The sequence below is a fragment of the Cetorhinus maximus genome, chromosome 12 (assembly GCF_964194155.1).
Source record: "Cetorhinus maximus chromosome 12, sCetMax3.hap1.1, whole genome shotgun sequence".
Classification (NCBI taxonomy): Eukaryota; Metazoa; Chordata; class Chondrichthyes; order Lamniformes; family Cetorhinidae; genus Cetorhinus; species Cetorhinus maximus.
Window position 1 is genome coordinate 81,156,057 of NC_135890.1, and position 20,763 is coordinate 81,176,819.

The following is a 20,763-nucleotide window of genomic DNA, read 5'->3' on the forward strand; positions in this document are numbered from 1 at the left end:
GTTCCTCCTGGACTACGATATCTACATCCTCCCTTTCCTTTATAAACACGGAGACAGAATAGGAGACCCAAACTGTAGACAATACCTCAGATGTGTTGTCACAGCAGCAAGATTTCCTTACACTTATACTCCAACTCCTTTGCAATGAAGGCTAACATACCATTTGCCTTTGTGGTTGCTTGCTGTACCTGCATCCTTTACTCTCAGGGATACCTGTTCCATTTTGTCTATGTTTTCTAAAAGTCACTTTCCCTGGAATATATAGTTTTCAATCTTTACCAAGTAGTAACCATGTCTCAGTAATGGCTGAGATCCACACCCTTTACCTCTACCTGTGTATTAACTCATCAATCCTATGACTCCTTGGCTCAGTGGTAGCACTCTTGCCTCTGCTATTCCCAGCCCTGACACTCCTGTCTCTGAGTTAGCAGGTTGTGGGTTTAAGTCCTGTAAAGTCTTGGGCCAGAATTCTTTCCTTGTCGGGCAGGCTTGGCGGGAGCAGATGGGGGCGGTCGGGAAGCCAACTGCTGCCTGCGATCAGCTCTGCTCCGCGATATCACGTGGGCGAGCCAATTAAGGCCCACCCTCCATGGATCATGAGCAGCAGCGCTCAGCGTTACCTGTGCGGGCAGGGAGAGCCTGGCCTAGTGCACGGTTCGCGCATGTGCACGAAATAACACTTCTATCTCCGTGCCTCAGGGCAATTAAAGTGCTTTTTAAAAAAACTAATGAAGACAGTGAAAAATTTAAAAAACATGTCCCCTCATGTGACTCTGTCACAGGAGCTGGGACATGTTTTTAATTCAAAAATCAAGTTTTTAGTTAATGTTTATTTGCTTTAGGAAACCTCATCCCGCTCGTGGATGAGGTTTCCTAGGAAATGTAAAGGCCGCTTGGCCTTTTTGCCTGCCCACCGACTGTAAGATTGGATGGGCAGTGTAAATTTGATTTTAATTAGCTTGTTAGTGGCCTTAATAGGCCTTTCAATTATCGACGGGTGCGCAGCCGACTCTGGCGCGTGCCCGCCGAATGAAATATTGCGCAAGTGTGCGATGGCATCGGGATGCATGCCTGACGTCATCACATGTCATTTTACGCTCGGGCGTGTCAGGCGCCTGCCTGCACGCCGAGCGTTAAATTCTGCCCTTGGAATTGAAGCTGAGATCCTCCTAGTGAGTATAGCTCAGTGTTATCTGAGCTGGTGGATCAACTATCTGAGCCACAGGAACCTTGAACTAATCAGTTAGCTGTGAGGAAACTACACACAAAATAATCTCTAGAGTTAATGAGGAAAGGGATGGTACTCAGGATGGAAGTGCCAAGTTCTTTTCTCACTTCTAAGGCCGATGTCAGCTTGAACATGGATTGAAGGATCATTACACTTGTTTCACCACAGCATGGCCAGAGGCTTAAAATTAGCCTTGAAAATAATCTTTAATTCATCTTAAAATTGATTTGATCAGTGGTTAGGGCACTTCAAGCTGGTTTGCTGCCACTCTCTATATATTAGGGCACAGCAAGTGTGCCACGTTAGCACACCTTGAATGCCATTTAACCAGTTATAAAGGAATAGATATTATGCCAGAGGCCTCACCTCTCCCCCTTAGCTAATGGAAGATTGTGGGTGCAAATGATGAATGCAATGAATTGTTAAAAATAAACTAATGATGTGCAAAGCATCCACGAATTAAAGATCAATTAAATTTGTGCTTAAAGGTTAATGTATTTTTCTTTAGGTCTCGTCGAATTCCTGCACAAGACAGCTCAGAGAATTGCAGCCAGTCATCTCCGTCTGAACCCTGGGTCATCACCTACAAACCCTCGACTATTTTGTTCTTTAAGAAAAAGCTGAAGGACCAACATGGAGATCGAAGTCCACTTGTGGGTGATTAACCTACTGCAGCAGCAAAGAACTAACGCCCCAAGAACCTCCGCCACTAGTCCTCAACATGGAAGCTCCTTTAAATTATCTTTCAGTTGCAACATCCAGCACTTTGATACCTCAGCGTGGAGGTGGCTTTAAACTCACTGAATTAAGCACTTCACACCGGACACACGCATTCACGCATGCGCATTTGGAACACCATCAGACCAGTTGGCTGACATCTCCAATGCCAGAGTCCAGTAAAAACAAAAGATCTCAGCAACTTTTGTACGCTATGCTCTCACAGCTCAACAAGGAGGAGGCAATCACCAGCATGAGGCTCTACGTTATATTGATTGGATTTCTATTAGAGTCTAAAAAGGGAAGGACACTTCACTTGACTTTCTGAATCCTTCTGGAAGTAGATGCAGACTGGTAGTGATTCCATCCTTCTGTGGGTGACTCTTCAATTATGTTCATGCAATGATCATTCAGCCCTTTAGGCCAAGCGTGTCTGCACTACCTAACTGAGCTCTGCGGGTGATTTCTTAACAGTTGCAGAAGAGCAAAAACGTTTAACACCAAACCTGCTCTTAAATTATTGAATAAGAATTCAATCATGTTGCAGGTAAGGAACATAAGGAAGTGTTTTCTGATTGAAAGAAAACCATTGTAAAATCCACAGTGAATGGCGATTCTAATTCAGCCTTCGAAACCTTAATTGCTGTATCGCAGGACCATCACTGTGAAGACAAAAGAATCATGGAAAAGAACCAGAAATATGCTCACATGTATAAATCCATACCTGCAATCCTTTAGGAATAATGAATTCAAGGGTGGTGAGCCTTTGGAGATTCTGTTACAGGGAATGTCAAAGTTCACCTTGAATTAACATGATGCCAGTTGCTAAAAGTAGTGTTGCATGTAGGGCTGAGTGAGCTGGTGATGGATCTGTTTTGTTGGAGTTCCCTCCATTCAGTCAAAACTAAACTTTAAACAAGCCTCTCCTGCCTTTTCAGAAAAGCTTAAGTCCAAAATAAGTATTGCTGTGCATGTGCAGAATTTCATTTGTATTTGTTTATATGTTACCCCTCTAGTGTCTGTTGTTTATGCCTCTTTTCAGTACCCTTCGCATCGCACAGTTGCCTGCCCGGCAGCGACCTGATCCTGTTCTCTGCCAGCGCTGGTATGTAACTAGTGTTATCATCTTCGTAGAGACTGATAACATTTAGAAAGAAATTCAAACTTCCAGTTAATAGCTGGAAGAATGATAAGTCAAGATTTCACGTTTTAAAACTTTTGCTGTAACAAATGACTAAAAGCACTATTGACTAAGCACTATTTTCTTTTTGTAGGCATCTTAAACTTTTAACTACAGAGAGCAACATTCCCCTTTTATACTTATCACCTATCACACTCTCCACAGAATTACAGTCCTTTTAGCAAACAGTCTTTCTTTTAAATTTATTCTATCACAGGATGTGGGCAATTGCCCTTGAGTAGGTGGTGGTGAACTGCTGCAGTCCCATCTGTTGCATGTACACCCACAATGCTTTTAGGATGGGAGTTCCAGGATTCTGACCCAACAACAGCGAATTAACGGTGATATGGTTCCAAGTCAGGACAGTGTGTGGCTTGGAGGGGAGCTTGCAGGTGGTGGTGTTCCCATGCATCTGCTGCCCTTGTCCTTCTAGGTGGTAGAGGTCGTGAATTTAGAAGGTGCTGCCGAAGGAGCCTTGGTGAGTTGCTGCGGTGTATATAGTCCACACTGCTGTCACTGTGCATTGGTGGTGGAAGTGAATGTTTAAGTTGATGGATGGGTGCCAATTAAGCAAGCTGTTTTGTCCTGGATTATGTTGAACTTCTTGAGTGTTGTTGGTCCACAGTTGCTCCCAGTTTCTAATGGGTTCCGGCATCCCCATTTCACCAAGTAGTAACTTTGAGTGATTGTCTCCAGGCACTTTCCTTCATTTTCAGAGAGTAAAGCTTGTTCTGATGATTCTTCTACCCCTCTGTCTCCACCCCCCGCCCCCCTCCCCACCCCCTCCGCCGACCCTCCCTCCAGACCATACAGAATATGGAAGCTGCAGTTCCATCCCTTCAACCAGAGACCATCTTCCCCCTGCATCCAGCTGTGGTAGCTCTCAAAGTCAAGCAGCCTTTTCTCTCTGCTGACCACACAGATCCTCTGCTGTCTGTCTATGGTATTCATTGATTTGTAGGGAAGCCTGTAACCTGATCTCAAAAATGACTTCCTCGGCTCTCATCCACGTGGCAGTGTGAATCACGTTAACCTTGCATTCAGGTAGAAATGTTAATTAGCTACTCTTGATCCCAACTCGCTTTCATTGTCGAAGTAAATGGACGGGCACAACATAACTGTTTACAAACCTATACCTATAACACTGTTCTGAGACTTTGGAGCACTCAGGGTCTACGCATTGCAAATTCAGAGACTGCTGCCATTATGTCCAGAGCATAAATACCTTGCACCTTCTTCTCAGTAAAACAATATAAGCCTTCCTCTGATTGCAAGCAAGCAAACCACCCAGGCTTACTATCAGGCTGACTGCAGAACAGGTTACATGACCTCCTTCTTTACCCTAAATTTCAAGCTACAGTCAGAAAACATAATAATCTTACAAACCTCATATTTGTAACACCTCCCCCAAAGACTGAAAAATGATCACTATAGTGATGAGTTTTCAAAAACACAACCCAAAACATAACAACTTTTAACATTCTATACACTTTAACAACTAACTTACAACTAAGTTACGACACACAGTCCAAGTAACGTATTTCCCCCCCTGCTGTCACATTGTCCATTAAATAGTTCATCCCAGCAGCATCAAGATGTTTAACCTGCGCTAATCGAGTACATGAAACAGTTAAGATTTATGGTCCTTTTCTTCAGCTATTCTTAAAGTCCTGTCAGTCAAGTGGTGGAGAAGTGGTTTCATTGCTAGTAGTCCCTTTCCCATGATGACTAAAGTTCACATTGTTTCCATGGCCTTTTTTAAAAGATGACAGAATTGATTCAGTCTGGGAAACTTTGTCAAGAAGAATATTGCTGACTTGTGATAGTCCGTCTGGTTTTTGAATACCGGCACTTGTAACTTATAAACTGAGAAGAAATATTCTGTCATAACATTTTTTTTTACACTCTGGCTTCAATATTCCCTTTTGGTTCTTCTTTAAAATCAGACTTTACATTGTCATCAGAGTATTGACTTTTTAGCTCAGTCTTTGGATCATCCTGTTCAGATTTTAACTTCTGATCTCCATTCTCTTTCATGGCTACTGATTCTTTAAGGTCCTGGTTGAAAAAGAAAGATTCGGCCAAACAAACATTCGAGTCATCTTTTCCATGTTTAAACATAGGATTACAATTTTCCTTCAATGCTTTAAGCAGTTCGTTAAGATCATGTTAATGGTGAATCAAAAAGTCTTGGTACTCCCTTTTTCAGCGAGTTCCCTTATAGCTTTGAACTCCCTTCTCCAGCTGGCACACATTTTGCTCAACTCCTCTACAAGAATAACGGCTTCATCCTTCTGAAGTTTCAGTTTGTTTTCTAAACTTTAACATGCCTTCATAGTTCCAAAATAACAGCATTCACCAGATTCAAATTATTTTGGTTTACCGCACTGTCTTTCTTTGTTTGCTCATTAGCTTGGAATTCTGATGCTGTATTCTGTTTTCACTCCTGTGACTTAGAGTCTGCAGGCAAGTTCAAAGCAGACAGATTCAGTTTGTTTGCATTTGACTTTAACTCTTTGTTGCCAGTTGGAGGTTTCAAGGGTTCTTTACTCTCAGAAGTCTGAGCTTTTGATTCTCTGGACATATCTTTAGTTGAAAGAGTACTTTATACACCTGGATTACAAATAGTCCCTGATTGTTTGAGTACAATGTTAATTTCAGTCGGCTTGTCTCTCATCCCAGGAGATAGCAACAGTTTATACCATGCAAGGTCATTTCCTTGTATGAAATCAACATTATTAACAGGCAGCTTTGACATCACTCCTACAATAACAGACTCTATAACAGAATCATTGCTAGAAATAAGTTCTAGAGGAATGAAAGCTGGATGGTGACCAGATGTATAGGAGGATAAGAGAGTTTGATCCTTTGAGGAGAAAATTAGTATAATATTCCAGGGTAGGGCATTTATGTAATATTCATAGGACCAAACTTATCTTTAGCTGCTGTAATTATTTGAAACTTTACACAAGTTTCTGATGCACATTTAATACTGCAGATAGTATAAACTGTGACTAAAGCACAGTTTAAACTCACTCCACTCAAACAAAATAGGTAAACAATTTCATTCGGTCTCCTGTATCAATACATTTCTATTTAGTGAACTCTCTGGAGAAAAACTTGCGTCTTTTGCTAACATCCAACTTTGAACTGAACCTGTATCCCTACGGATAATAAACTTTTTGAGTCCATTATCAGACAGAAATGGAGTTACTTCACCCTAAAACATAAAACTCCCATAATCCTATGCTTGAATCTACCACCACCATTAGTGGAATTGGTTTTTCACCAGCTCTACCTGTTGGCACAGCACTCTCTGGAGAAACACTAAACACAATCAAAAGCTACTGGCTTTGGTCTTAATTTCAAGCAGCCTGCTTTTACATGCTCTGTCTTATGACAATAAAAACAGGTTGATCTCCTCAAATCATTCCCATCTGTTCCCATCCTCTATACTGTCTCTTTTACTACTTTAAGGAGTACCTGTCTTTTCAATTTTGCTATCACCCTCCTTTGTAATTATTGTTCTGTTCATTATCATTATTATTGTAATTAGTGTTCTGTTCATTATCATTTCGCTTCCCTCTCCAGCACCTTTGTGGGTTTGCAAACAATATTTTGCTGTTCCCCCCCACTCCCCCCCAACCATGTGTTTGTGGGATAGCTCATAACTCTCAGCTGAAACTGCAGCATCTCTTAATTTAGAAACTTTATGGCATTCTAGGTGGGACTTGATTCCGAAAGAATAAAGTTTTAAAATTCTTCCAGCAACAACATATCCCTAAAGTTTTCAACATCTTGCTCCAACTTCATTGATCTATACCATCAATTAAATGCCATCTCTTTTTCTCTTGAAAATTCCACAAAGGTCTGATTCTGTTTTTTCCTCAAGTTTCTAAACTTTTCTCGACTACTTCTGGAACCAGCTCATAGGTGTCGAGCACAGCAGTCTTAACTATATCCGCAGACAGTTCATCTGAAAAGGTTGATTAAACCTCCAATGCTTTTCCTACCAAAACACTTCATGATAGGATTGTCCAAATTTCTTGTGGGCTCTGTAACTTCATAGCAATTTTCTCGAATGAAGCAAAATACATCTTGGCTCCGTCCTCAATGAACTTAGCTACTTAGCAAATACTCCTTGCTGAGTCAAAACCATGAGTTAAACCTGACCCATCATCAAATCTATCTGCTACTCCCTTTCCATGTAGTCGAAGCCTTTTCTCTATCAAGTTCAAATTTCCTGGCTCCTGGTTCTCTTTGCAATTCAAAGCTTTTCCTTTCTTTTACTCTTTGAAATTCTAATTCAAGCTTTCACATTTCTTTTTCTCTATCTCTTTTGGGTCCTAGTTTTTTCATTTATTTTTTCAAGCCTGCTTCATTTGTAACTGAATCCTAGCCAACTCATCCTTCATTTTATCTGGATTACCTTTATCTTCCTCAAGCTTCAAGCCAATACCTCAACTATCTCTGCTTTTTTAGTGCCTACTTTTAACTCTATTTACAAATTTTCTGCCACTGATTTTAAATTAAACTTTGTTAACTATTTTGAGGCACTCAAAGATAAGTCCTCCCTTTTGAGGAAAGCTTCTGCAACAGACATAGCCATTTTTGACTTTTCAATAAATACAACAAAAGTCACCGTGAAATCTGGCCTGTGTGAGCTCTGGCCAAGCCCACTGTACTCACCTCAGCCTGTGAATTTGAAATCCTGCAAAGGGCCTCAAATTTTGTAAGCATCTCCAAAGAGACCTATAATGTTTTTTAAAAAATTCAAACTTCCAGTTAATAGCTAAAAGAATGGCACATCAACATTTCATGTTTCAAACCTACTGTAACAAATGACTAAAAGCACTCTTGACTGAACACTATTTTATTTTTGTAGGTAACTTATACTTTAAACTACAGGCCACACACGGTGAGGCCTTAAAATCCTGGCCACAGAGAGGAACATTCCCCTTTTATGCCTAGCACCCATCGCAATCTCCATGTAATTATATTCCTTTTAGCAAATAGTCCACAGTTATTCCCAGTTTCCAATGGGGTTTCCATTTCCCCATTTCACCAAATAGTAACTTTTAGTGACTGTCTCCAGACAGTCCTTAGCTTTCTAAGGAAAACTAGTTCTTAGCTTTCAGGGTTTTTTTTTAAACCCACCATTGCAGTTAAGCCTGTTTTGATGATGCTTCATGCCCCTGGCTATGCCAGAACAAAGTGCCTGAAATCTGTGGAAGGTTGCAGGATGTGTCTCTTTGACTAGATGTCGACTCCCTCCCACATCTGGCTGTTGTAGCTCACAAAGTCAAGCAGCCTTTTCTCTCTGCTGACCACACAGACCCTCTCCTGTGATATTCATTGATTTGTAGGGAAGCCTGTAACCTGATCTCAAAACTGGCTTCATATGTTCTCTTCCACAAGGCAGTATCAAGCCTATTAATCTTGCATTCAGGTAGAAATGATAAATATCTATCTTTGATCCCAACTTCCTTTCATCTTTGAAGTAAATAGACAGAACAGAAAATCCTTTTAGAACCTGATGCCTATAAAAGTTTTTTGGAACTTTGGGAGACTCAGGGTCTATTCATGATGAATTAGTGACTATTGCCATTGACTCCAAGCATAAATGTCTTGCCCCTTCTCAGTAAGATAAAATACGCCCTCTTTTGATCTTTAACTATCACATCACCCAGGCTTACTGTCAGGCAGACTGTGGAACAGGTTACATAACCCCCTTCATTTATCCTAAATTTAAAGCTACAGTCCCAAAACATAATAATTTTACAAACCTCATAATTGTAACTTTAGACAATTAGGTGGCATGTGTGAATGGCTGGGACTGATTACTCCTTGGTCCTTATAGGAAAGCATTTAACCCTTGTTCAACATCATCCTTGTCTTTCACTCCATCCCCCATAACCCAGGCAATATTGCGAACTGACTCTGTACTAAGTAATGACTATAGATCTGCATCATTTAGCCCTAGGACAAAGCACTGTAAGCAAACCAGTGGGTTTAAAAAGGAATTTGCATTGGGTCAAACCAATTGAAATTTTCAATGAGCTTGACTCAGAATTATATTCACCCCCAGGGAAGCACTTACCTTCCTGTCGGCTAATAGACCTTGAAGACCAATAGACTATTTGTATAATTGTATCTTTGGAAATCATACACAATGAATGTTATAGAGAAGAAGACATCCCTGTGCAATTCAACCTTAAGTAAATCGCTCCCCATACCAATATGATAATGGTCAGAACTTCCCATTCTGTCTCGAGGCTACAGGGCAGAATAGTAAGGCAACAAAAATGGAAAATGCTGAAAAAACTCAGGGGGTCTGGCAGCATCTTCGGAACAGTTCCAAAGAAGAGCCATATTGGGCTCGAAACATTAACTCTGTTTCTTCTCCACAGATGCTGTCAGACCTGCTGAGTTTTTCCAGCATTTTCTGTTTCTATTTCAGATTTCCAGCATCTGCAGTATTTTGCTTTTAGAATAATGAGGTAACTTAGAAGTGCTGATTCACCGATGCACTGGTTTTGGAAGCAAAGGCCCTGATGTGGCAGCAGCATGCACTCAAACCAGGAGGCTTGAGGCAGGCCCAAATATGGGCTGGGCGCCTCAATAGTGTTGATAGATTGTGCTGCCTGTGTCTGACATTCGTCCATGGGCAGCTTGCCCAGTTGAGGAAGCCCCATTTCCTGAGGCTTACCTCGCTGGCAGCAACCCATAGGTGAGACCTCGGAGGTGGCTGTGGAGTGGCAACAGGGAAGAATGGGATTGTGATGGGGGCTGGAGTTTGCTTACCTTGGCTCCACCACAATGATTGTTTTTTAAAAATTTTTCTTTAGAACATTTACCTTTTATGGGTGACTGTTTACTAATCCCATGCAGAGCATGCCAGCACCCCACTCCAGTCTGCACATTTTCGGCATGAGATGTTAGCCCTCAAAATCGGTCTTTTTGCACATTTTTATGCCTGAAAAATGGGCTCAAGATCCATGTTCTACCTCTGAGTGCCAAACCACCTGGTATCCTAGTGCTGCAGCTGCTAGGCTCATATAGAAGATTTCAAGATCTGCAATAACTAAATAAAAGCCAACCCCTACTGAAATCTGGAATGCAGAGGGTATTTTTGCAGAGGTTTTCTTGTTATTGAAGAATGCTGCTGATTGTGGAGGCTTCAATGCAGCATATCAGCCAGGACCTGAAAGGAGAAAGCAGTGGCAGCTTCCCAGAGCTGAGGTAAATGGCAGTATGTGGAGCTGTGGGCTAGTGATGCATGAAATTATAGCCTGCCAGACATTAAAGATTTAAAGATAAACCAAAGCTAATAAACCTCAGGCTAAATAACTCAGATATCTGCAACAAACAGCCATTCTATACTATACATCAAAGGCCAAAATAAATGCTGCTGGTCACTAAAATTACTTCCTTTTGTTGTCCATAGAGTGACAGGATTAAGGAAAATATTGTCTTCAGCACAAAGTAATGTTAATTATGAATAAACTGAAATTGAACAGGATTTTAAAAATCTTTTAAAGCAATAATTGGAATACACTTGCAGCCTGCGGCTCCCTACACAGTTTCAAAGCTACTGTTTAACCAGACTTCCTTGAGTGATGCCATTTTGCATTGTGCCTAATCAGAATTGATATTGTCTGGCTCCTCCTGTATCGTTTCAAAGCCTTGCAGGGTAATTTTTTTTTAGGAATGCTAGTTTACAAAGATACAACACAGAGTTTAGTGGAAATGGAATGATATCCAACTTGGGCGATCTGTGAGAAATGTATTCAGCATAAGGTGTGAGAAACATATGAAAATTGAAAGCGAGAAGGTAGCTTCCTTAATACACGTACTCCAACTCATAAATGTGTATTAAGGTGTTCTAGCTTTACAAGTCATTACAGATTGTTAAGACTAAACATGAGAAGGTATATTAAATGCAAAGATATAGTGTGATAAATCAGTTAGTTGGGGTAAGTGCAAACAGAACCAACACTGTGCTGAGCCAAATTGAAGCATGACTTGGATCCCTCAGGATCCCTTTTATTAACTGGTTTGAATTTTACAAACTGAACAATGTTTCGCCCTTACTTAAAGGGACCACCACTTCACATCAAGCCAGTTAAGTTCAGTTCAGGCCTTGAAGTAGTCTTTTATACGGGTATGTCATGGTGGAAATTCTTGACCCACTAGATTGTGAAGCGTTACTGAGGCGGCTTTCTGGATTTTTCTTTGGAATCCTGTGTACAATACAGGGGTTCTCATATTTCAGCACAGGACTTCCAGCATTGCTAATGGGCTCCAGTTTTAAATTACACATTAATGATATGTTTCAAAGATTACATTTCTGGAAGGGTTTTTAATTACTTTCGGTAGTTAGGGGCCACATGAATTTTCAAGCTTTTTGAGTATGAATGAGTCTGCATACTTGGTGTGTCCTTACATGCACAGCTCAATCTTTCTTCTGTCAAAGCAGCCTTTAATTATTGTAATTGAGTAGAGATAATTAAAGTGGGGTTGGGTCTTATCTCTTCTGTTGGGTGGCTTTCTCTTTTTCTGTTTCTTAACTTTTCAGTAAAGGGAAAGTTGGGTCCATTGGAGTAAAATCATTCCCTTCATCAAAGACATGGTGATATTTATTGATTAGATAATCACTTCAGGTCCTTCAGTTCACTTTTCTCATTTCTGGTCTTTTTCTGCTTTCTCTGCCTTCCCCACAATGCCGGTTGCCTTTATGTGGCCTTCCTTTGTTTGAGAGGACAGTGCTGCCTAGACGCCAGGCTTCTCCAGTTTGGCTGTCATTAAGTGATCAGTACATCATTTGATGTGGTCAAGTAGAATAAATACCAACAAAATGGAATATTCTGTTGTGAGGAAGCAGTCCAGATGGAAGTTCGACTGAACACTTAATGACTGACCTAGAATGCAGCACAGCAATTCTCAATTGTGGGCACTGCTGAGTATTTAAGCCCACTAGCGTCCAATTAAAAGTGACATGGTCGACCACTGTAATGCTGCTGAACACAGACATTTTTATTTTGCTTTATTTTATGACTCCTTTGGTTGTGTTTTCTTCAATACCCACAAGACCAGACTTTTGACTGGTCCATGGTAAAGGAACAATATTGGGAAAATTCTAAGTTGCTCCTACCCCTGAACTGCGTAGTCATTCTTTTCTGCTTTTCAGAGTCTGCACAAGTCCAGACCTTCAGATTGGATGGATCAGGGAGATTGACTGTTACCATGAAATCTACTGTGTGAGCCATACCCTTGTATAAGCCGCACTCTTAATGTGCTTTGTATAGATCATATTGGTATTCAATTACACAGGTATATATAAGCCAATTCCACATCTTAGCTTAAACATTGGTATCCAATAGCGATTCAAATACAGGATTTTGGTGTGACCATTGTATAGATGCAACACAGAACCTGTACTTGCACTTGTCAATCATTTGTCCCAGTTTGTTGGTTTCCTGCCTATTTTATATTTGGTAAGGTTTCTGTGTCTTCAGCTTTGTTTGCTGCAAATCCGAAGAGCATGTTGCCTGTCAATTTGCACCTTGTGCTCATCACAAGTGGGATACGTTTTTCACACATCCTATGATCATATCCAGGTTACCTCTCACCTTCTGTTTGGGCAAGGGTCATCTATGAGAACGTAATGTCCAAAACCACTGTTAAGTGTCGATTAGCATCGCCAGAATTCCTGACTGTCAGGAGATCCCATGTTATGTACACATTTTATGGAGATTTGAATCCGATTAATGCACCCCACCCAATCCTCAATCAAAAAGTGCCCTTTGCAAGCTTGCACTTGTAACATACCTGGCTGAGTACCGGGAAAATTAACCATCAGTAGATTTTTGAGTAATGAGGACGTTAAGGGATATGGGGATAGTGTGGGAAGACGGAGTCGAAGGAGAAGATGATCTTATTGAATAGTGGAAGAGACTCGAAGAGCCAAATGGCCTATGCCAGCTCCTATTTCTAATGTTATCAAAGTTACCATAAATCCAGATCAAAATATGACAAAAAACACACAGTACATTTTATTCCACCATTGCAGAACTCTAGTTTTAAGATAAATGATGGTTGGGGGCATTCAGAGAAAATCCTTGAACTTAGCGGAGGTAACCTTGATGGTTATCATTGCCAGAATCCGAATAGAAGCAGAAAAGGTGGAAAAAAGTTCTTGGAAAAAGAATCCCTCTATAAAAACATAGAAAAATGAAATTAAGCTATTTCCTTGATATGAATTCCTCGATATGTTAATATAAATCTGTCACAAAAATGCCAATTACCAATTTGATCAGAATATCTTCTATAAATATTATAAACTCACTATGAAATATTAAGGGGATATAATGGGATTGTGAGAAAGGTCTTTCCTGGAAAGAGGTTACAAAATATGGAATTTATTTTATTGAGAAATGTGTTTTTTGAATACATTAATATTTCTAAAACACTTAGAAATTGATATTGTCTCCATTTATACCTGGTTACATTTTGGAAAAAGAGACAAGTACCAGCAGGGTATATGCTGTAAAACTGTATTCTGTTAAAAAAAACATTTTTAAGCTATTTTCATGTCTCCCATTCTCCATAAGAAAGTGGAAATATATATGAAGATAGTATAAGCAATAATTTGTACAGTAAATTATTCTGTTTTTTCTATATGTATGGATGTCAATATTTACAAACTTAAATTATGAAGAGTACTGTAGTTTATTAAATCTGTGTTTTAATAAATTTGCATGTCTTAAAATATAACATTTTGCAGTTTCTACTAAACTTTGTTTTATTTTCTTGTGCAAGATGTGGAAATAAAATTGCACACTGTCATCAGACCTATTGATTTAGTCACATTGCCCAGTTTCCCACATGTCTTTCCTCCCCTCACTTACGCACTGGCTTCCAGAACTCCATCGTCACTGGTAAAGTAAATACCTACTAGTGTAATGCAGACTCTTCTGTGCCAGGTCAAATGTAGCAGTGTGTAACACTTCCTGCCTTTTTCTTCCTCTGCTGTTGCAGTCTCACTAGCTGGGATTTTCCAGTCCCGCCAGCGGTGGGCATCGTTGCGGGCTGGGCGGGAAAATTTTGGAGAGACTTTTGGCTGCTGCCCGCCGCTGGCAGGACCAGAAATTCCCACCCACTATTTCTGTCACACACACATTTTTCTAATCGCAATTTTCTGATGAGCTGAAAGATCTAAACTAAACAGGCAACAAATGTACAAATTGACAGAGAGGAAAGTGGCTGCAAAACTGGCAAAGAGAAACCATTAAAGGATTATGAAAACAACCAATTCAGAATAACAAATAAGGTATAACAAAATGAACCATTTGAATCACTCCAAATACTTAATGAGAAGTAAAAAAGCCTGCATTTTTTCCTCAGCAACTACATTTTTTAATATCTAAATTGGTGTCTAATCAAAACATCAAGAAGTCACTTACTTCATAATTACAAGTTTAATGTTACCCATTGAATTCACTTTTAATATTCATTATTACCCTTATTAGTTCAGAGAGGGTTCGCTAGGCTGATTCCTGGGGTGAGGGGTTTGCCTCAGGAAGAAAGTTTGAGCAGATTGTGCTTATATTCATTGGGAGAATGAGATGTGATCTTATTGAAAGATTCTGAGGGGCTTGACAGGGTAGATGCTGAGAGGATGTTTCATCTTGTGAGAGAATTTAGAACCAGGGATACAGTTTAAAAATAAGCCATCTCCCATTTAAGTTGGAGATGGGGAGGAATTTCTTCTTGGAGGATCATTGGTGTTTGGAATTCTCTTCCCCAGCGACAAGCGGAGGCTGGGTTATGAATATATTCAAGGCTGAGTCAGACAGATTTTTGATTGACAAGGGAGTCAAGGATTATGGGGGCAGGCAGGAAAGTGGAGTTGAGGCCAACTTCAATTTTTCTTATGTTCTTAAAGTTGGTATTTAAAGGCCCTCAGCCTGCATCAAAGGCCTGGATATTACCCTACCCCGCCACCACCCCCAAGAACAATTGCTTCAATTGCTTCAGACCATATGCAATAGTTGGATTCTCTGAACTCGAAAGCGCTTCCCCTTACCCAATGAGGATTTGTAAGGTTTTAATTTTGCAAACAAACTAGACATCAAAGCCAGAATTTTGACACCGGCGCGCAGGGGTGGGCCTGACACGCCGATGCGTAAAATAATGCGCGATGACGTCGGGCGTGCATCCCGGCGTCATCGCATGTCATTTAGATCTTCTGTTCGGCGAGCGCGTGCTGGAGGCAGCTACACGTCTGCCGAACTGTCAAAGGCCTGTTAAGGACATTAGGGAAATAATTAAGATAATTAACAGCGCTGCCCATCCAACCTTAAGGTTGGCGGGCAGGCAAAGAGCCCAAGCGGCCTTCGCGTTTTTCAGGAAACCTCATCCACGGGCAGGATGAGGTTTCCTGAAGGTTTAATAAAATCAGTAAATAAATTCTGCTAAATTGAGAAACATGTCCCAGCTCTTGTGACACATGACGGGACATTTGTAAATAATTTTTATCTTTCTTTATTAAAAAATTTAATTATGTACTTAATCTCCCTGAGGCATGGAGCTGCCTCAGGGAGATTTTGTCTCTCTGCCGCATGCATGTGCGAAAGAGCGCAGGCTCCGACCCTCCCTCCTCCCCTGCACGCACAGGCAGCGCTGAGTGCTACCGGCTGTGCGTCACGCTGGGCGGGCCTTAATTACCCACGTGAAATGGCGGCGCAGAGCCAACCGCGGGCGGCGATCAGCTCCGTGCCCGCCTGCACCTGTTCCCGACCAGCCCGTCCAATATGCAGAAAATTCCCCCCCAAATTCTCAAAGTTTTATTTCAAGTAGTTTTCACATTTAAAATATTACTCCCCTTTTGGAGTGAACTGCTGAAGTTGAACTTACTGGACTGAACTTTTACTACAGAGGCAGGGAACAGGGGCCAGGTCTGTTTTGGGGTCAGAAACCCACCACTGCTGGAACACTGATTAAATTTTAGATTTTCAATGGTGAACCTGTAGTTGATATGGAGACAGGCTCCCTGTCCAATTCGAGTCAGTGGGGCAGGAACAGAGGTGGGTCAGATGAAGTGTGGAACTGAGTAAAACTCCCTGGGGTATCCAAACCTGAGGCTGCTGGATGTCTAAAGGAAGGTATTAGTTGGTTGTGCCAAAGCCTTCCACAGCACAGGGGAAAGTGAGATGTCACTAGGAGAACTGGCATTGGCACCCAGGACAGGACTGCCCACACTTGATCGATGCCAACCTGGTTCTAATGTTGGGTGCTGTGAGGGAGGGGATGGAGATCCTTCCTGGAGGGTGGCAGGAGAAGGCCACTGCATCGCATCAAGCCCTAAGTGGGTCACTGGGATGGTTTCTTGCTCTCTCTCTCTATTGTTTTCCTCTATTTGGACTGTATTATTGGTGGCACTTTAAGCCACACGTCTGGGACTCCATATTGTGCTGCCCATGTTAGGAAAAATGGTGTGATGGGAATGGGAATACTGGTTGATTTTTCACCTCCGAGAGTTGCTGCAGCAATTTGTAGCACTCCCACAGCTGTCCTGGCACAGACTGCGGATCAAACCTAAGATCTCCCTCCAAGCATGGCTCTATTCCGCACTGCAAAATGAACTTACCAATTGAATTATTGAAGGAACTGGCAACAATATTCAGTCTTTTTTAAACTTTATTTTCAGGCAGACATTTGGAAGCGTTTTCCAGTTATTTTTTGTACTTCTTATCTCAAGGTGGTAAAAGAGATAACAGGATCCCTCACGATGAAGGCGGAGTTTCTGGGCAGATGTGTTTCCTGCATTGGCGGTAAGTGGTTCGATGTTCCAGGCTGCATCTTCGATGCATGTCTTAGTGCAGGTATCTCAAACTTCCTTTCACACGCCTCTCAACCTGGCTTAGAGGGGCTGAGTTGAAATGTTCCTGGAGCAGGAGATCCCTGACATTCATGGCATCTGCACAAACCTTTGAATCCCGAGCCGTGCCCAGTCTCCTTGTTGTTTAGCTGGGGTACTTCTCCATTCAGCATTATTTCCTGCTAACTCCCTTTCCATGTCCTCTCTCACCTCCTGCTCCTGCTCTTCCCCCGCAACAGCTGACACCTACCGGGGTCTCAACGTCCTTCATTTACCGGCAAGCGCTCCCGCTGGCCATTAATTGGCCAGCTCACCAAAAATCATGTCACGTGACTATTCCTGACAGGGCGCAAGGTCTTGGTTTGCATTTGATCCCGGCGTTGTGGTCCCGACTCCAGACAGAAAATCTAGCACCAAGTGCGTGAGCTTGAACAGCAGATAGGAGCAGGTCAGTCCACCTAGAGGGGCCATAACTGGGAATGATACTCTCAGTTTATTTAACGGTACAGTAATCAGCAATGGGAATACTGGTTGATTTTTCATCTCTAGAGTTGCTGAAGTAATTTGTAGCACTCCCACAGAGGTCCTAGCACAGACTAAGGATCAAACCTAGGATCTCCCTCTTCTACATGGCTTAATTCCATACTGCAGAATGAATACAAAAGGAATTACTGGAGGAACCTGGCAACAATGTTCAATCTTTTTTCAACTTTATTTTTAGGCCAGAAGGGTTTTCCAGTTATTTTTGTACTTCTCATCCCTTCGTGAGATCTACTTGGTCTGAAGTGGAAAGGTCAAATGTATGACCTACTCTCAGGTTATTGTTAGTGCCTTGTGTAGTCCAACACTATGAGGTTTATGGTATGCCCCAAGCTGGATTTTTTACTCTGGTTCTTCCTCCTTTTCACTAGCAGGCAATCTATACTCAGTGTCTCCCAGACTGTGATATCCACTTGAACAGGCTCCTGGAGCCTCAGTTTATATTTCACCTAAAGCATAGCACCTCCAATGTTTGAGAATATAGAGTTGAGGTAGAAAACAGCCCTGATTGCACTGAATGGCAGTGGCAAACTCGAAGGCCCATAAGACATACTCCAGCTCCAATTTCTTATATAACTTATGCTGCAATATGGCATCACCTCAGGACTGCACTATCCAAGCCTTCAAGGGATGTTCAAACTCAGAAGCAAGAGCTCCACCAACTGAACATAGTTCATACCTGACAATATATGACTTAGGAATGTCCATAATATAGTGGATTCTCTATCTTCTTTAGTATGTCCTATCATGTGTGGTTTCCTTATGATTTTTAAATAGAGATGAGCACACATATGAGTGATAAGGTGACCTGATACAAACATAGAGAATTATCAGCCAAATCGTTTTACCATTGAACTGACATTCAAATCATGTCACATTACATTATTCCTTCTTTAATACTCATACTATTGACCACAAACCTATCAAAATGAATTCATTGCTTTGTTAGCAACCTAGTATGTGTAAAGTCATTGTATATCTGCACTGTGAGATTGGAGTAGGCAGGTAAAAGGTGACTTGGCTGCTTGCAGTGCTCTCTGGGTGGCATTCCATCATCGTAGCTGACTGAAACAGGAACCGAGGCTTAAGCAACTTTCACTTGGCTTCACGAATGAAACTGGGGAGTTAGAAACAGCCCAGCTGCAGGACATAAGCTGGGTTCAGTGAACTTATGCTGCAGAATGCATAGCAAGGCAACGAACCTGTTAAAAAAAATCACCACTGACATGGTACAAGGTGACCCCTGAGCTGATCAGTTTTCCAGCTACGATGATGGAATGCCACCCAGAGAGCACTGCAAGCAGCCAAGTCACCTTTCACCTACCTACACCAATCTCTCAGTGCAGATATACAATGATTTTACACATACTAGGTTGCTAACAAAGCAATGAATTCATTTTGATAGGTTTGTGGTCAATAGTATGAGTATTAAAGAATGTATTATAAATGTAATATGACATGATTTGAATGTCAGTTCAATGGTAAAACGATTTGGCTGATAATTCACTATGTTTGTATCAGATCACCTTATCACTCATATGTATGCTCATCTCTATTTAAAAATCATAAGGAAACCACACACGATAGGACATACTAATGAAGATGCTCTCCTGCATTCCCAACAAAAAAATCTGTTGTGCTGGCCAGGACACTGGAAGAACCCCCTCCTCTTCTCTAATATTTCATATCCACCTGTTTAAAGTCTCATCCAAGGATCACACTTCGCACAATGCAACACTCTTTCAGTACTGCACTGGAGTGGCAATTTAGCTTTAGATGCTCAAATCTCTGGAGTGTAGCTTGAGCTCTTCTGACTCAGAGTTGAGAATGCTACTAACTGAACCAGGCTGAGGAAAGATTGTGGATGGGGAAAATATGTTGAGATAAAATGGTTCCCTGTTTATTCAAATCCCACAAATGTAACAAATTCAACTTTGCCATAATGTTGTGCAATCTTTTGTCTTCGTGCAAGAACCATATGTTGAGAAGTTCAAGCTTTGTTAAGTCTTATAACTGTGATTGGCAAAAAGTCTACTCTTACATAGGGAATGCTAGATGAAAAAAGACCAAGGTGCATCAAGTTCACCTCCACCATCTTGGAAGTCACATGATACAACAATAATAGAGATGTTGACTAATCACTACAGTAAATCCCTATCAATTAGTCTACAACAGACCAAGAAATACCATGCATGTTTCAAATTAATTGTGTACTTTATCCCAAAATGTTATTTTTGAAATAAATCCATTTACTTTACATTTAAATGTACCAATACTACCACCACTACCACCACATCCCTGCAGGGAGCCTGATTATAGGTTGACCATGTGCTGACTGAAATATTGGGGACAATTTTGACCTATGCTGCCCATTGGGGAAATTGATGGGATTGGGTGGAATGTTGCCTTTACACTCTGTCTGATCTTACTTTCCATTGATGGGAGTCTAACATCAGATGTGGTGAAAAATTGGCATTCCACCCAATCCCATGTGTATCTTGTCCAGTGAAATTGGTTAAAATTGCCACAGATGTTTCCGCAGATTAGTTTCAAATTTAGCCCACGCTCGACCCCCACTAAGCAGAGTCTGCTTTTTTGTCTTCTATACGTTGACTTGAATGATGGGTTGAAATTGCACTGTGTGATATCAATAAAAAATGAATTAACATCTTAGTATGAAACTCCTCTGGCCATTATGGATTGTCAACCTACTTAAATGAAACAGGTCAACATCTTTTAGTCAAATGAAGGAATCTCACACAAACCTGTTAAAAAAAGATCACCACCGATATGGTACAAGGTGACCCCCTGAGCTGATGAGTTTTGCATGAATGAAGCTGGTTTGAAGATTGTGGCGCAGGATTGCGTTTGTGGAGAAACTATTTAAATTGACCTTTCTAAAAAAAATTGGGTTGAGTTATATGATAGAATAATGAAAGCCAAAGATGTAAGTGGTTGAGCAGCGAGCATAAAAGCCCCATTGAACAGACAGCGTGTGGAGCCTTACAATGATGCTTTGGTTTGTAGAGGATTACTTCTGTGGAATGGTGAGAGTGGTGCCAGTTTCTGGTAGGAATAAATAGGATCTTGCAACAACAGCCTTCCTCCACATAGAAATTTGTGGTAGAGGGAAATGTTTACTGCCTCTTGTCATGCACTGCAGTTGAAAGAGACCAACATGTAGATGGAGAGATTAGGAAGATGTTTTTTTTTTCT

At 41.2% G+C, this 20,763-nt stretch overlaps 1 protein-coding gene across 2 annotated transcripts in view; it reads left to right on the plus strand.

Annotated features, from left to right (window-relative positions):
* The window catches only part of kremen1 (kringle containing transmembrane protein 1), a 256,485-nt gene that overhangs the window by 193,183 nt on the left and 42,539 nt on the right, over window positions 1–20,763 (plus strand). The window contains exon 9 of one of the 2 annotated variants that reach the window (XR_013578183.1): window positions 16,888–16,960. Coding sequence is in view for 1 of the 2 variants with exons in the window: in XM_078554008.1 (XP_078410134.1) it covers window positions 1,737–1,893 (157 nt within the window). In the remaining variant the exon portion in view is untranslated. Of the gene's footprint in view, window positions 1–1,736; window positions 13,902–16,887; window positions 16,961–20,763 lie in introns of those variants that run through there. The other variant, XM_078554008.1, reaches the window with a different exon arrangement.